The sequence below is a fragment of the Nicrophorus vespilloides genome, unplaced genomic scaffold (assembly GCF_001412225.1).
Source record: "Nicrophorus vespilloides isolate i.1.1-1 unplaced genomic scaffold, Nicve_v1.0, whole genome shotgun sequence".
Taxonomy (NCBI): Eukaryota; Metazoa; Arthropoda; class Insecta; order Coleoptera; family Silphidae; genus Nicrophorus; species Nicrophorus vespilloides.
In genome coordinates, this window is record NW_017096076.1 from 74,791 (window position 1) to 92,921 (window position 18,131).

General features: G+C 31.9%; 2 protein-coding genes and 1 non-coding gene across 5 annotated transcripts in view; 2 read left to right on the plus strand and 1 right to left on the minus strand.

Moving 5' to 3' along the window:
- Positions 1–11,147, plus strand: part of LOC108569418 (ABC transporter G family member 23-like) — a 45,561-nt gene extending 34,414 nt beyond the window's left edge. The window contains exons 7-13 of the mRNA XM_017930963.1: positions 8,249–8,449; positions 8,825–8,943; positions 8,999–9,233; positions 9,340–9,517; positions 10,125–10,308; positions 10,366–10,718; positions 10,776–11,147. Of these exons, the coding sequence (XP_017786452.1) occupies positions 8,249–8,449; positions 8,825–8,943; positions 8,999–9,233; positions 9,340–9,517; positions 10,125–10,308; positions 10,366–10,718; positions 10,776–10,987 (1,482 nt within the window). The 3' untranslated portion in view covers positions 10,988–11,147. The remainder of the gene's footprint in view (positions 1–8,248; positions 8,450–8,824; positions 8,944–8,998; positions 9,234–9,339; positions 9,518–10,124; positions 10,309–10,365; positions 10,719–10,775) is intronic.
- On the plus strand, positions 7,655–7,726 carry Trnad-guc. The gene has a single exon. It is a non-coding gene; the product is annotated as a tRNA-Asp (tRNA).
- A 32-nt stretch (positions 11,148–11,179) lies between the features above and the next one.
- Positions 11,180–17,868, minus strand: LOC108569417 (biorientation of chromosomes in cell division protein 1-like 1). Of its 3 annotated transcripts, none has more exons than XM_017930962.1 (3): positions 17,549–17,868; positions 15,837–17,488; positions 11,180–11,433 (listed from the first exon to the last, which is right to left on the minus strand). In XM_017930962.1, exons 1-3 carry the CDS (start codon positions 17,794–17,796, stop codon positions 11,243–11,245), a joined length of 2,091 nt encoding a protein of 696 aa, XP_017786451.1. In that variant the 5' UTR covers positions 17,797–17,868; the 3' UTR covers positions 11,180–11,242. The 3 variants fall into 3 exon arrangements, with proteins under 3 accessions (XP_017786451.1, XP_017786450.1, XP_017786449.1); XM_017930961.1 differs by having other exon boundaries at positions 11,180–11,448; XM_017930960.1 differs by having other exon boundaries at positions 11,180–11,454.
- Positions 17,869–18,131: the final 263 nt, after the last annotated feature.

Here is an 18,131-nt window from a genome sequence, read left to right on the forward strand (position 1 = left end):
TAATATGACTTGCAAATACAATGTGAACAAAAATGGATAAGTTTTTATTCACTTGCATTTTATGTAATACTTAAGCTATTCATTAACTACTTTCCTTATTTGTTTGTATTTTATTGATCATTTTATGTTTCAATAATTAAAATGAGAAAAGACATACAACTTGATAGTTATTTATAGTATTAAGAATCTATATCTTAATTATTTTACTTGTTAATATTTAGTGAAAATATAGTATTCCCGTTTTAAATATTTACATATTTCTATATTGCTCAATTATCAGTTAAATTTCCATCGTTAGCGAATTACGAAATTAGAAAGTCTTTGCTGGAGACTGCGTTTTTAACAAATTAAGAAGATATTTAACGTTATGCATTTACTTAGCTTTGCGTATAAGTATATGTTTTTTGTGTCGTAATAATTTTATTCACAATCTGTTCATCAATGTTAACATTGAGTAAATTTAAGATCGCGGTTGACATTAGGTAGGTAATCTTTCCCGGTGGATAGTTACCATAATGATTTTTTAATTTTTAATTTGTTGGTTGGCTGTCGTCTTGTAGGTTCGCTTCAGTAGTATATTGATGCTCTGCGATTCCACTATTTCCTTTGACTATGAATCTGAATTAACACTGTCATTGTCCATTGACTTGGCTGAAGATCCATATGCTAAACCTCATTCATTTCACTTTCCATCTGTGATGAACGATGTTGCAAGCACCGAGAAGGCTTACAAAGGGCCTGGCTTGTGCAGGATTCGAACCAGCGCCAGTTCGATCGTGGGTAGGATGACTTAACCATTCGGTTATCAGTTATACTAAATTTAGTGGTTTGCAACACTTCAACCTGTTTGTGGTTTCACTGTTGTCGAGTAGGCCAATAGTCAGAACATTAGTTTGTGACTCTAGTCTATCTTGCTATCTACTTCTAAATGTTGGTATTGTATCCTCGACCATATCTATATGAATATCTTCGTGTGTTTGTTTATTCTTGATGAACCATGGAGCCCTAATAATATGTCTTAGGCATTTTGATCAGAACCTTAGTATAATTTCCAAGTGTACCAAAACAAATGTCTAAGACTTGCGCTTAATAAAGACAGGTACACGAGAATAAAGGACATGCACGATGAAGCGAACCTTCCATATATCAAAGACTACATCAGAAACATCTCACAACGTTTTTATGAGACAAAGGTGGAAAATCACCTTAACTCAACCATATCTGAAATAGCCCAACTCCAGGCAGGGTGCTAACGCACAGACTTCCCTTCAGCCGTTTACCATTCGAAAACCCATGAATCAGGAAGTCGAGAAGCGGGTTTTTTAAAAACACCAATCTTTGACTTTCCGACAAAAGAACAACAATAACAATACGTTTATGTTGGATGACTAAAAAGTCATCCAACATACAAACCAATTATACCAGTATGGACTGAAGCCCGGAAAAGGACACAACAAATAATGAGTGTACATTTTAAACTTTTATGTACTTTTTATACTGATAAATAAAGAACACTATTAAATCTAAAATCTAATCTTTGTATAATTTGTATGTTCGATTTACTGGCCGCACACCACAATTGGACCATACGTCCATACTGGTTTCAGTATTACTTTGTATATAATTTATTTTCTACTGATAATTCCGAACTTTATTTCTAATTGCTCCCTCTTAACCTGAATGTGATCTTTCCAGGCGAGTCTTCTGTCTAGATGCATGCCTAGATATTTGACTTTTGTTGCTTTGGGCAAATCTTGTCCATTAAATCTTGCAGTTGGGCAAGTGTCTTTATTTAGCATGAATGTGATATGTACGCATAGCAGATAATGTAATGACATTAACTTCTCCATTTCATATTCAGTTGCTAATACTGGATTATCATCTGATGCTAATACTGCTGTATCATCAGCGAATGTTGCAATCGTAGTACTGCTAGTTTTAGGAATATCTGACATGTATAGAACGTAAAGCAGTGGTCCTAAAATACTTCACTGCGGTACCCCTAATTCTATTGGATATAAATCGGTGTATTCGTCTTCTGTTTCTACCTGATACATTCTATTATCAAAGTAATTATATGATAAGTTCTTATTTCTTTGTATAGTAGTCCGAGATGCCAAACTTTGTTAAATGCTTTCGATATGTCTAAAAAGGCAATGTATTTTACTTTCCACGTCTTGGTAGATGGTAATTACTATTCTGTTTACTTCCTCTATTGTGCCGTGTTTGAAACGAAATCCAAACTGTGAAATTCAAATCAGCTTATTTGACGGTATAATAGGTTGCAATCGGTTAGCAAGAAGTTTTTCGTAAACTTAACTAATTTGAAAATCGTATTGTTCGCAAACCGAAACCATAAGAAGTAATATGTAAAAAAAAAGATTAATCCAATCTGGATATTTACACTGTTGATTTTTTAAATATTTCAACAATAATTCATACAGTTATTATTATTTTTTTTTAATATTTAAATACAGCACTAATTGAGGATTTTCAAACTTCATAAAAATACGAAAACTAAACAGGACTGTACAAAAAAAAATAACATAACAATTTTCTACACTAGAATTTAGAATTTATTTTTAGTTTGCTAAATTAAAATTTAGATATTTTTTTATTTTCAAACCGAATATGACGATTTTTATTTTATAATCAAGAATATCAATAAAAAAAATATTTTATTTTATTTTATAAAAGTAGATTTTTTGTTAAATAATGACTCATTTTTATTAGCCTCAAGCTTTTTTTCTCTGCTATGACATAAGCAAATTGTTAAATAAAATAAGATTTTTTTTAAATATATTATTTTTATTAATTTGATTTAACGCAGTAGGTTTGTAAAAAAGAAAAACGATAGTTTTTAATTGCAAGTAATATTTAAAACCATCACAATATTTGTTTATATAGTTATTGCAATTATTCTGTAAGACAATAATATTAATGTGTTTTGTGTTCACGTGTATCAATTATACGCGGACAGCACTCTCTACTTAATCAATAAACTAAGTGCGCACCTTTTGATTCCATTAATTTTTTAATCGCAGTTAACGCACACGATTGTTCCGACAATTTCCCTGTTTAATTAGGAGAACGCAAAGTTGCCAAGAACTCGGAGCGAACTTTGTACCTTAGAGAAACGAGGAAAATCGCGTATTTCTTGTCGAGCGAACCTTGAAACTTCATATTTTTTTTAGTCCTCTCTTCAAACATTCATGATTCCATTAGAATCGTTCTCTTTCTCCTCTAGTACAGACGAATTAATATTCATAATTGCCGTATGACTCGATCGTGTGTGCAGCCTTTCTAATTATCGGATCAGACCATTATTATTTATTATTACGATGCCAATTTGAAATGCAAACCTTCAACTGAAAGCAATTGGCATTGACAATGAAACGGCGGAGACGTGAGCCGCTACAAATGGATAAGTGATCAAAGTCATGTCTTGATTGATTCATGAGATGTCCCCAGAATTTCGAGACAATTATAATTTTTGCAATTCAATTTACATTAGTCAACTTCACATACTTTCTGTAATTGAATACATAATTTTATTTATTTTTTTTGTAATCAATATTAATATTTTTTTGCTATAATCAAAATAAGTTTATAGTTTTTTTTAAATTGATTATTGGAATAATGGATTACATATAAATCCATTATTCAGTACTTATTTATTTAAATTGAGCATGGAAGAAGTGACTCCAGTAGTCGCCTGAAGCTTGACATTTGTCAAAAAAATTAGTGAACAGGTAAAATTTTGTGACAATTGTTAGATTAGTTTTGTTTTACCCGCCGACAATTTGTTTTAGATTAATAATTACGGTCATCTTTGCAAAAACTACCAAAAAATCTATATTCGAACAATTACAGAGAAATTAATTCTCGTGATAAAAGAACAATGGCATATTGATAGTAAAACCATGCCAATCAAAATTCAGGAAGATAATGCTAAACGCAATGTGGTTTAGCATTATCTTCCAGTGTTGATGATGATGAAGTTGTTAGCGCTGGTACTGAAAATTCGTGGAATATAATAATGATTTGTCAATCACCAAACAATCCCGATTTCAGTGTCCTCGATTTGGGTTTCTTTAACGCCATTCAATCATTACAACACAAAGTGTCTCCGTCCAGTATTGATGAACTCAGTTCGGCCGTGTATAAAGTATGGGATGAAATAACCGTGGAAAACTAGGCAATGTTTTCATTATATTGTGGAATTGTCCATGCTTCATAAAGGAGGCAACGATTATAAGCTTTCTCACATGAGCAAAGACAAACTGTAACGTTTGCAGAGAACATTGAACTTGACAGGAACTTGAGCAGGAACTTGACCGTTTATAGTTACTAATTTATTAAATGTTACTCATAAGTGTTTATTTTTTAAATATTTTCCATTTTAGGTTATAGTTTAATTGTGAAAATACAAGTTTTATATCACTTTGCATATTTTTGGAAACTTATTTTGGAACTAATAAAATTCCTAAATCGGACACTTATTTTGGAACGGAAGGAGTATTATTTATTGCTAAAGATTGTTTGAAAACCGAATTACCTTAAATTTGAATTTCGAATGTAAAGTAACGTTAACAGGATAATTCCATTACTAAGCGTAAGACAAATATATAACTTAACTAAATTTGATAAAATTAGTATTAATAATAATAATAATAATATTTATTACAACAATAAATTACAAAAATTTAAAGAAACAACTTAATACAATAATAAAAATAAAATGTAACCGCTGTTATTGAATTAATAATTATAAATTTGGAATTATATTTTATAGATTTTTGACATTTTTAGAATGAGAAGTTTTTAGAACAATCACCTTGCATTTTTGGAATGGTCAACATCACAATGAATCGTTAAATTTATATCTATATAATTGATAAAAAAGTAATAATTTTGCATTAGTTTTAATAGTTTTATATTAAGCGATATCCTGTTCGAAAATACACTGTACACTTTCAGACTTGCGTGAATTTCTGTTATTTCAACAACAGATATACGAGGCCTGTCCCAGAAGTACCCGACGGGTGTTGTTTGATCAAAATTATCAAGCTTAAGTTTGAAGACGCTACCTTCTTTATTATTTGTTTGACAGCCATCAAAAGTGAACGGTGTCAGTGAATTTGTAAAAATGGAAAAATATGATCATCATTATGTAATACAATACTTTTATTTAAATGCACTCAATTCAACCAATATCAAAGCCGAGCTAGATTCTACTCTGAGCGAGTCTGCTTCTTCGTTTACAACAAAAAAATATTGAGTGGCAGAATTTAAACGAGGTCGTACGAGCTGCCAAGACGAACATTGTAGTTGTCGAACAAATAAGGTGACCACGCTAGAAATGGTGAAGAAAATGTACAAAATAGTATTGGATGACCGTCGACTGAAAGCAGACATAGTAGGCATTTCAAAAAGTGCTGTACATCGTATATTGACTGAAAATTTGTAGATGAGGAAGTTGTGCAAGATGGTTGCCGCGTTTGGTCACAATCAAGACAATGTGTTAGTTCGAATTGTTTCCTCATGCACCCTACTCTTTTGTAAAAGATTTGCCTACAATGAAGAGGTAGCGTAGCTCAATGGTTTTCACTATAAACAGGGTATCGAAGCTATTGGATTTTTAGTGTATTTTCCTTGTTAGATCGGGTACTTCTGGGACTACCCTCGTACCATCTTCAGACTGTAGTTTTTGTAATGAAAAAATAATTCAAAGAAATAAATTATAATCATTTCTAAATTCTAGAAGATTGGACAACATCTCAAAAGTTTGTGTGTCAATCTAGAATACGAAAAATTAATTCTGATTAATTCCCTATTTAGAATAGTATTTTTCACAGACAATTTATCAATCATAAATATATTAAAGGTACCATTGTACATTATACAATGCACAATCAGGTGCTCTGTTACAGTTAGCAATGTAGATTCATGTTGTTTTTTATCTAAACATCAAAAAAATCCTTCCTAAATTAATTTTTGACGTAGTATTGAAAAACTTTATAATAATTTAATACATACGGACATTCCTATTGACCACAATTCTCTTTAAAAGTTAATAATTTGTCTATAGCATCATATAAAGTTAATTACAGGTTATTAAATAAGTATTTTATATCTTGCGAAGAACGTAGCAAAAATAATGTACTCACTGTTGATCACCTTCTAAATATAATTATTATATTTCATTAGTTAATTACAAACAGATTTTTTATATACTTCTTAATTCTTTATTCATATTCTATAAATATCTATATTCTATAGATTATCAACAAGTTTATTTAGGTTTATTTGATTTTAAAATAAACTTTAAAAATTCTCTCTTATTTTTTTATATTTCCATCATAATATATAGTTCTATTGAATCGAACCATGTTTCCATGTTATAATTAGTATAATTTAGTTGTAGTGTATAATAAGTAATTAGATTTGCTGTTAACGCTATTAGTTATCAACGTAACGACTATTATATGTAAACTATGTACACATCTTGTCGGAAATATGTGTGAAGTGAAGATTTATTATTATTCTTGTTATTTTTCATCTAATGTAGTATAATAAAAATAACATAACAATTTGAAATTCCAGCAATAAGAAACTGCTCATTAATAAAAATAAACTATTAATAGGACAAAAACATCCAATTACTTGCAATCCCACTGCGCAATGTATTCGGCGTTATTGCGCAAAATAAAGTAATTTTAATTGAAAAACCGCAATTGCACGAGGCTTCAGTTTACTAGGAGCGTATAAAATATTGTATGCATCTACAATGCAAATGCGTGCAACAAAACAATTTGCACTAATCGTGTAATTAATCTTATAATTATAGTTAAGAGAAATAATTAGGCCGGAGCATCGGGCGACATTCATCGTTGCAGTTGATGTTAAGAAACTAGTGTCACGGAAAATACTTTGATGCATGACACTTTTTTTTACTAATAGATTTAATAGAATTGCACTACAATAGAAAAAAGAGCAATTAATTTTAATATGCTTTACATTCACTATTCTACTATAAATATAGTAATACAGGTATCCCGTGACATACTAACTAGTTCCGTTCCAAAGGGTTGTTCGTAAGTCGAATTTGTTCATAAGTGAGGGAATTTTAAAAATTTAAAAATATACTTATCTTAGCACACTTCCGTATTACTGCTTAAATTGTAAAATACTTTTCAATGTAGACATCACAATTATTTATAGTACATCTCCTTGAACAAGTTAGAGCTCGTAAGTTCGGAGTTCGTAAGTCGGGGATACCTGTACTATGAAAACACACTTAACGTACACAAATTAAGTTAATTGGATTTACATATGAATGTGTGCTTTAACGAGAGATTAGTACATTTCCGTTGAAATGTACTAATCTCTTAATCTCCTCGTTCGCACTAACGTACACGACTTTTGTAGGAACGTTCACTTTGCCGTCAAACATCATGTTTCAATTTTATTTTTGTCTGACTTAAAAATCAAATGCGAACCATTGCTATTTGCCCATATCCCAGTGACATTATTGAACATTTGTACGAATATTTATACATTAATTCTATAATTACATCGTAACCATGTACGTATTATCGAACGACTACAAAAATTTTAGTGTATATATGTCTTTATGATAACAATTTATATGTCCTCGGTAGTATAGTGGTCAGTATCCCCGCCTGTCACGCGGGAGACCGGGGTTCGATTCCCCGCCGGGGAGGATCTTTTGCTTCTGCAGTATCTTAATTTTCCTAAAATTAGCATTTTTACATCTTAACTCTTTGGGTGGGATCACTTTTTGAACATGCCTAGTGAGGCAAATTCTAGAAAATGTTCAGGAAAGAGTAATTACCCTTTAATTTGGTTGGTTCAGTTGACGAAGTTGTCTGATTCAGTTTTTTTTAGAAAATGTGTTGGTTCATAATTAATTTTATCAATTATAATATTTTAGAAAATTCATAAAAAAAATTTATCTTATATTTAGTTATAAAGGCGATGTTTTGTTTTTATATACATTTTACTTACTTTATTGAAAAGTTCTCTTATGCAGTGAGTAAGTGAAACAAGCATTCCTCCTACATGAGACTCGTAATGCGAGAATTGTATCCTTTCTATAATTAAAAGCATCTACGTCACAATAGTATTCACTTATGCAAAAGAAATAACCGTAAATCTGCAATGAATGCAAAGCTTTCAATAAATTGATTATTATACAACAGCATTATTTGTCCTTCATTTGCAGATTGGTCTAATGAGGGAAGGACGATTGTTGGCGGAAGAATCACCGGAACGTCTGTTGAGAATCTTCGACACAGATACCTTGGAAAACGTGTTCCTCATATTAAGCAGACAACAGGAAGAAGGCAGACTCGATGCACTGGAACAAAATCAAGACGACATAAGCGTGATGACTTTGGGCGACGAGCAACATGGGTCAACAGATGTGAGCTTCACAATTTTATTTAAAATCGGACGAATTTCGATGAAGTTTTGTACAGATACTTGGAACAAGTCATATAATGAAATAGAGAAAAAATAATTTTGATATCACATTCGGTTTACAAGAACTTTCACCACTCCTAACTTTTTTCAAGATGGTTAAAAAAAGTTTTTTCTATAAGTCGAGTTACTATAAGTAGAAGTGCGTTTCACATGAATATTTTTTTTAATCCATCGAATAATTTAGAAGTTATAAAAAAAGTTTATATATCAGAATTCAACCTTTTTTTTTAAAGGTTAATTAAAAATGTTAATGTTTCTATTTCAAATAATACCCAATTCTTAACATTTTATTTTAATTTATGTAATGGTTTCTTAGATCTTGGTGCAACGTCCTCCCAAGAAATACAACACGACAACTGGAGCAATATCCTTGAATTCTAAACGGATGAAATCATTGCTATCCAAAAATTCGAAACAGTTCTTAAGGAATCCCGGGTAAAGTTATTCATAAAAAAAATGTGATTTACAAAACGTAACCAGATAATTTCAGTGGAATAGTATTCACCTTATTGTTCCCCATCATCGAGATGCTAAGTTTCTTTTTGGCCGTCGGTGGAGACGTCAAAGGTATCAAATTGGGTATAGTCAATGATGAAAGTATGCTGACGAAATGCTCGAATTTCACCAGAGAAGGAACGGCGCAACCTTACAATTTCAGCGATTGCGAATTTAAAGATCTTGGATGTCGTTTCGTCGAGCATCTACATGGCCCGATGATGGATCTGGTGAGTTATATACAATGACATTAATTGTGTCAATTTTGACAATAAATGTAATTGTTGATAATACAATTTTGATATTGTATCAATTATGTCTTTATCTAAATTTTAGATTTATTACAACGAATTGAATGTTGCGCTTGAAGATGTTACACATGGTCGTATTATTGGAGTTATGTTTATGGCCGATAATTTCACAAAGGCGTTTGAAGCGCGTCTGCACAAAGGACGAAAGATCAGCGACGAGACTTTAGAGAACAGTCAGATTCAAGTCTGGCTAGACATGTCAAGTAATTATTATCTTTTTAATACCAAATTCTTTCATTTAAATCAAGGTTTTGACATTCGATTTTCCTAATGTAATGACTAATTATGTATATATTTATACATTAAGAAAAAAATTACAAATTATTTCATAATAACTAAAATTTGACAGCTGTCAACAAATGTTTACGTCATATTATTATATAAATGAGCAAATGCGATGATTCACTGCAAACAAATAATTATAATTTAACAACTATGACAGAATTTATATAAGAACTTTAATTTAACGAATTTAAGAAAGTCATCATTCCAATTAAATATAGATATAATAAGTAACACGTTATTATATAACAGCTAAAATTTGACAGCTGTCAAGAACTGATGTAATTATATTCTAAATGAACAAATATGCAAACAGAATAACAGCAAACCAATAATTATTATTAAGTTTATTTAACCGATTTAAGTTATTAAAGCTTACATTATATAAAGAAAAACGAAGAAACAAAATGTGCTATTAAGAGTTATATAGTAAATCATAAGATCAATTTAACTTAATATTATTTTTATCTCTACCATTCAAATTCAAATGTTAGTTAATATAAAAAATATATAATTGTTTACTTGTAGATCGTCAGATTGGTGCTACCATAAAATACAAAATTCTGAAAATGTATGAAGAATTTGCCGTCCAAACGTTCACCGACTGCAAGTTGCTGGAGAAGCTAGGAAAAATTCCGATGCGTTTCGCCTTCGAATTCGGAACGGAGGATGAAACGTACACGGTATTCATGGTTCCAGGAGTGCTCTTAACGTAAATAAAATAATTACATACAACAAAAATATATGGTTAATGTAATAATTGCTTTAGCGTGATGTTCTTCTTGGGAACGACGTTAACATCGACAATCATAGTGACGGATCGTCTTGAGGGCGTCTGGGATCGCTCTATCGTTGCCGGCGTGACATCTCTGGAAATCGTGCTAACGCATTTCATGTCGCAATTCGTATTGGTCTTTATCCAAACCACCGAACTTGTAATTCTAACGTTCCTGGTCTTCGGAATCGACTATATCGGACAGATGTGGATCATCTTCCTCTGCGTTCTGCTTCAGGGCTTAACCGGAATGGTTTTCGGATTCTGGGTGTCAGTGGTGAGCAACAGCCACAGCGCTGCGAACATCTTTTCCACCGGAATCTTCTATCCAATGATCATCCTTTGCGGTAAGAAAAATTCTTCGTATTTTGGGAACGTAAAAACTTTAAATCAAAATATTCTAGGTATGATCTGGCCTTTAGAGGCGCAACCGACAGTGCTGAACTTCATATCGAAGTGCTTACCCTTCACTTTGTCCATAGTTTCTCTAAGAGAAATCATCAAGAAGGGACGCACCTTCACGCATCCCGAGGTTCTTAGCGGACTCGGAGTGACCTTACTCTGGATCATTGGCATCAGCACGATCAGCGTCTTCGCGATCAAAGCGAAACGATAATCAAAGCAAGAAATTGAAGAAAGAAAATAAATAAAAGAAGCACCGACTGTTTTATGTTTTTATCTGTCTCACGCATCTTGCCTCTTACCTTTAGAACTGTAGAACGCTAGAAAACGAACGAGAAGGAATTTTACGTTAAAAAATAAATTAATTAAGAGATAGATTTTTTTTTGTATATTGTATTTTGTAAAATAAATTAATGAAAATTTATTCGGAAGAATTTTACATGGGTTTGTTAATATATTTATTTATTATTTATTCCATTTTGGTGGCCGTTCTCCTGCGGCTGGTCGGAGTGATGGTGGGTCTGGGCTTGTACAGATCTTCGCTCTCGTACCTCTGCCTTTTCACGATGTTCCTCTTAGGTTTCTCTTCGTCATCCACCTGATCGCTGTCCGCCGGGCTCAGCGGCAGAGAGAATCTCTCGTCTACGTGATGATTGCTAACTAAAACATAGCAATCTGAGCCTGTTAGATCAGAATATGATAAAACATAGGTATTAGTAAAGAAAGCGGTAATCTGAATGTGTGATTTTTTTTCTATTTTAGTATTTCTGAGGAATGCAGTTGCGAAATGATCTGAATGAAATGATGAAGTGCATTGATGATTTCAAAATTTTGCTACAGTAAACTAAGATTATTATAGAATCCACAACGATAAATTGATATTTTTTGTGAATTTTTAATAATTTGATGAAAAGCTTTAATTTTTTATTGAACTTGCGTTGACCTAATTTAAATTATATTTAAAAATAAAGTTATAAATAAAATAATTATTTAATAGAAATTACAGGTATCCCCTGACTTACGAACTCCCGGACTTACGACCAAATTCTAAATTAGCTGTCCAAACAAAAATTGATAATTTCATTAATATAATATAATATTTTTAGAAGACGTACTATTGTGTGTGTGTGTGTCTACATTGAAAAGTGCCTGTAAGTAAGTATATTTTGAAGATAAGTATATTTTGAAATTTTTAAAATTCCTCCGACTTACGAACAACCCTTTGGAACGGAACTAGTTCGTATGTCGGGAGATACCTGTACATCAAACTAATTGAAAAATAATTGATAAACTGGAAACTTTATATAATTGAGAATCTCTGAGAAACGAGACTTCTTCTGTCTAATAGTTCTGTTACTTTATAATATGTGGTAATAATACACACTTTTTTTGAGAAAATACTGAAATTTTGATTGAATCTTAAAGTAAAAAACGTTATTACATCAAAATAGTTTTGCGTCTTCATTGAATGCAGTCATTAGAAATACATTAGCACTAACTCATAAAATAACTATAATGGTGTACGTTATTCCATGTCATCTGTCTAGTATGCGGAAACGTGCGATGATGTAACGATAATTACGCTTAATTAATTGAAAGTGCAAGGCAAGATTGAATACAATCTTCAATAAATGTTAATTGAATGTAATAATTCGTAAAAATTATAACAATACAGCGTTGCATAGTTGGATAAAAATCTTCCTTAATTATTAAATATAAAATAGGTTTACTGTATAATAAATAAATTGAATATACACAACAATATGACTGTTTGAAACCAGACTAATCCAGTACTTTAAAACTGCACAGTACCAGACTGTTCAGAACCGCACTAATCAAGGACTTTAAAAGCACATAAAAATAAACTGCACATCAATACTGGACTGTTTAGAACCGGATTAATCGAGGACTTTAAAATAGCATAACAACAAAGTTACTGTGCATCAATATGGACTGTTTGAGACCGGACTAATCGAGGACTGCAAAACCGCATAAAAATTAAATGCAAAAAAAGAGACTTGACTGAACAGCAATACTGGACTGATTAAAACCAGACTAATCGAGAACTTTAAAATCGCATAAAATTAAACTATACAGTAATACCAGACTAATCGAGGACTTTAAAAACGCATTACAATTAGATGCATAACAACAAACTTGACTATGCATCAATACAGACTGTATGAAACCGGACTAATCGAGGACTTTAATACCGCATAACAATTAGATGCATAAAAATAAACTTGATTGTGCATCAATAGGAACTGTTTAAACCCAGACTAATCGAGAACTTTAAAACCGCATAAAATTAAACTGCAATACCGGACTGTTTAGAACCGCACTAATCGAAGACTTTAAAACCGCATAACAATTAGATGCATAACAAACTTGACTATGCATCAATACAGATGAATACAGATGTATGAAACCGGACTAATCGAGGACTCCAAAACCGCATAAAAATTAAATGCACAAAAAGAGACTTAACTGTACAGCATTACCAGACTGTTTGAAACCTGACTAATCGAAGACTTTAAAACCGCATCAAAATAAACTGCAATACCGGAATTTTTAGAACCGCACTAACCGAGGACTTTAAAAGCGCATAAAAATTATATGCATAAAAATAAACTTGAATGTGCATCAATACAAACTGTTTAAACCCAAACTAATCAAGGACTTTAAAACCGCATAACAATTAGATGCATAACAACAAACTTGACTATGCATCAATACAGACTGTTTGAAACCGCACTAATCGAGGACTCCAAAACCGCAAAAAAATTAAATGCACAAAAAGAGACTTGACTTTACAGCAATATTACAATTTACTTTTATTTTGCTCAATTAAAAATTAATTTATTTTGAAATTGTCAAACCGGGCTATAGTGAATCCGAACTGATCGTAGCCGCACTATGCGAGGTATTACTGTATTGTTAATTCAATGTTTAATTTACTCAATTATTTTTTAAAGTTACAACAACAAATAAAAAATATTTTATCTATATAATTGAATTAATTATTAATTCAATGTTTATTTTATTCAATTGCTCAAACGCTTAAGACATCAAATATTAATTCAGTTGTGTACCATTGTTCTAAAAAGCAAAAGTGTCCGAATTTCACAACAATTGTTATTGTACAACCAAATATAGTCAGAAAAGAAGTGAATGAAATGCATAATGAAGTGAGTACAAATTCTGCTGTGAAGTTGTTATTTTAAATACAAATAATCAAATAACTTGGTGAAATAAACAAATTTTAAGTTTATTGTAATTTCATAGATTTTGAATCAATTTTCAGTAAGTTTTTCTTGAAGAATAACATTTAGCTCTTGAGTAGAATTAGAGTAGATTATTTTATAATAGCAATTTTTAAATCTGTGTAAACTTTCCATTGAATTAAATCGTCAATTGCAAATTTACGAAGAAATCGAAAATTGGGCTAAAAAATAATTGAGAACAAGGACGAAATATTTGAGAAACATTTCTCAAACGTTTTCCAACAATTAGAAAGGACAACCAAAATGCCGATACTGAAATTGAACGCTCCATTCCAGATGTCGCTTCTTATTATACCAATTAAAGCAATAATACTTGCATTTAAACATTAAAATGAAAAGAAAGAAAAACAAACTTTACAGAGCAGAACTTCCTTCATTCAATTAGAACAGTGTTTCTCAACCTATCGGTCGCGTTAAATTTTTATGAGTCGCGAAATGACAACTGTCACCTTATGTCAAAGTGATATAGGAATTGTAGCACAACTACAAACAAATATGTTGTGTAGAGTGTCAAAACATTTAAAAAACGCTGGATTACAATGGAGCATTTACTTTTTGTACTTTTATATTGCTTTGATTTGTGTTCACTATAATTTATTTTTTCAAATAAAAAAACTACAAAAAAATATATAATTCAGTTGGAATTTTTGTGATATTCTAAATTTAAACTTTCTGAACACAATACTTCTCAACAGACTCAAAAGATTACAAAACTATTTTGGAATTGAATTAATTACCAATCACTTAGTATCAATCATCCATCCAAGTGACACACGATTCTTAACTTTTGTTTTATTTTAAACATTTTTATAGTACAGGTGTTTGAAACCGAACAAATCGAGAAACTAAAAGTATACAAATATGAACCGCACTAAAAGAGACAACAAAAAATGAAAAAAAAAACAATCATTTATCTATAAGAAAATTATTTTGTGAACTTGTTTTTAACAATGAATTGTTATTATTTATGCTCAATTAAAATTTAGATTCTTTTGAAATTTTCAAATCTATATGCCGGACTGATCGAAACCGCACTATGTTGAGTATTACTTTATATTAATAAGTCAGACGATTACAAATCGAATATACACGTGTTGTCAAACGTTAAATTCTCAGATTTTTTTGTTACTTTTCTTCATATCAAACTTTTGTTATTGCATTATTTTCTAAGAGAAAATAACGACTTTAATGCTTATTTAATTCATTTCATTATTGTTCATTCATATTATTGAGACTCAGTAAATAAAAATATATATTTATTTAAAACAATGTCTGTACTGATCACAAATAAACATTTTAAAATAATTTCACATAATTTCGAATGTGATAAATAATGTTACAAGTTTCTACAATAAATTGTACTCCATATCCAACTTACTTCAGGTACATTCATTTTAGTTTCAATCTTTTTTCGTCTGAAATCATAGAGAAAAACGTTATTTTACTTTTGTTAATTACATTTCAACATTAACACACAAGAAAAATCTTCGAAAATGTTGGCTTCCGTTATTTCATTTCGTTATATATCACAATATATACAAATTAACATAGTTAAATGTATTGAGCTGTTCGAAAAAGCAATAGCAATACAGAAAATGTACACATTTAATACAATTTAATAAAGAGTGAATCATTGAAGTAAATTCTAGTCCAACGTTATACTTCACTTTGTACAGGCAACTTCTTGTGGTAATATAAAAATGGTAGTAATAAAGCAACACAAAATAAATAAAAATAATACCTTTCTTTCTATAGAAATTGATCACTACGTTTACTTACCATTGATAAAGTTATTATTATTTTTAGCCTTCTCGTATGCTTTGTTATCGTTCATCTTCCGTTTGATACCAGTCCTCTTATTCTCCTTGTTCTCCCTGCAATTATCAGTTGCAGTGCATTCGTTCAGATTCTCTTCCATTTTCTTCTTCAGCGTACTTATATCGATGCTCAACTTGCTAATCGTCTCCTGTCCGATTTTATAGTTAGCCTCATCCTCCACAGTTGTGTCGTTAAAGTACTTCACCTCATCTACGCTTACAGCAGTCACAACATCATCATCGTCATTCGACTTATCCGGATCACCATAACTATCATAGTTCAACGTCTGGCTGAGCTGAGCTTCCATAGCCTCCCAGCTCAACAGACTCGCAGAGAAACTCGGTTTCTCCACGATCCGCTCTTCTTCCTTCGCCTTCTCAAGCTCTTGGATCTTCAACTTCTCCAGCTCTTCATTTTTCAGCTTTTCGAGATGATCGATTTCTTTTCGTATCTTTGCCAAACGCTTCGCCTCCTGAATATTCGATGCGATCTTTGGTTTGAGAAGTTTGATACCGCTCTGCCTGACCTCGTGGCCATCGGAGTTGCCCGAATCGTTTGAATTCGAGTTGGAATCCTGTGGTTTGCTGTTGTTTTGGATTGTAGATGTTTGCGTCGACGAGTTCGACTCGCAGTTCGAGCTGGAGCTACAGCTCTTCAAACCTGATCCATCATTGGAATCACGATCGGTGGACCGTCTCTCTGTCTTATGTTTCGAGGAATAATGATCGTCCCGACTGCTCCGTTTCTTATTGTCCTTCTTGTCTTTATCTTTATCTCGACTATGCGAAGTACTCGAGGAACTCTTCCTGTGACTATCGTGCTTCGATGATGACGATGACGACTTGCTTTTCTCGTCCCGATGACGCGAAGAATCCTTGCTACTCGAAGATTTACTCTTGGACGACGAATGCTTACTGCTTGAACTATGCCTCCTATCTTTATCACTCTTACTATCTTTCCTCTCTTTTTCTCTGCTCCTCTCGGAATCCCTTCTCTCACCTCTACTAGTATGTTTATCGCTCTTCTTCTCACTCGACCTTCGACTTCTTTCCTTTTCTTTACCATCCTTTTTATCCTCCACCTTCACTACCTTATCACCTTTCGAACCTATACTCTTGTCACTGCTCTCACAACTCTTCGAATCTTCACTGTTTTCAATCTTCTGATCCTCAACTGCAGAGGACTGCCCTCCATCAGAACTTTGTTTGGACATCTGAGAATCCATGTCTATTTGCAATGGTTTAGCCCCATCACTCTGATTCGAGTCATGACTCACCAGACCAGAAAACCCTGACATATGTGAATCTATTGAATTTTCAGGTTCCTCAATTGGTTCAAATGGAGGAGACTCATCCTCATCAATTTTACTTTCATCCATACTCTCAGAAATATCCATCTTCTCATCTTTATGTCTATCTGACATAGGAGATACTGCCTCCAAATCATTTGGCAACAAATTATCCTCTCCATCTCCTTTTTCAGATTTGTTAGGCTTCTCAATACCAAGAAACTTATAGACAACCTCTGTTACTTTTGGTAAGAACACTGTATTCATCTTCGGATTCACAACTTGATCCACAATCCGTTCAACTCCAATCTCAAGAAATCCTGATCTAAAAATATAATGAAACTAGATTCATTGAACTACACCACTGTTGTACTCTTCAAATTACTCGTAAATGTTTTTCCTGAGCATCTCCCGCACATGATTCTTGTTCATCTCTGGACTCCATCTCTGCTTCCTCAAGAAACCTGAAACACTACCTTCCACTCTCTGCCTGAGGTTCTGATATGCAGGCTTTGTATCCACATCCGAGATACATTCCTTCCGGAAACTATCAAATATACCTTGTGATTTTAACTCACAAACTATCTGATCGATCAGTACGGGATCACCGGGAAGATAGTGCACCACATCCATCTTTTACACTGTTTTTACAATGTCTCCCAGGAACAGTTTAATACACAAACAAACCTTTAATGTCAAAATATATATTTTGACATTTAGAAAGTAAATATCTTAATATAGGCAACTCGATCAGCAAACTATAAGTTACTAATAAAAACATAACCTGTATCTATTACTTCTCATTTACAAATAATTAACTAGTTAATTAGAAAGTAATTTATAGAGAAAGGAATTAAATAAGTACACGTGCTGTATATTAAAGAAAACATTTATTGATTTTATTTTAACGATAATTAAATGATGATATTTAAACTATTACTAGAAAAAAAATTATAATTATTATTTTC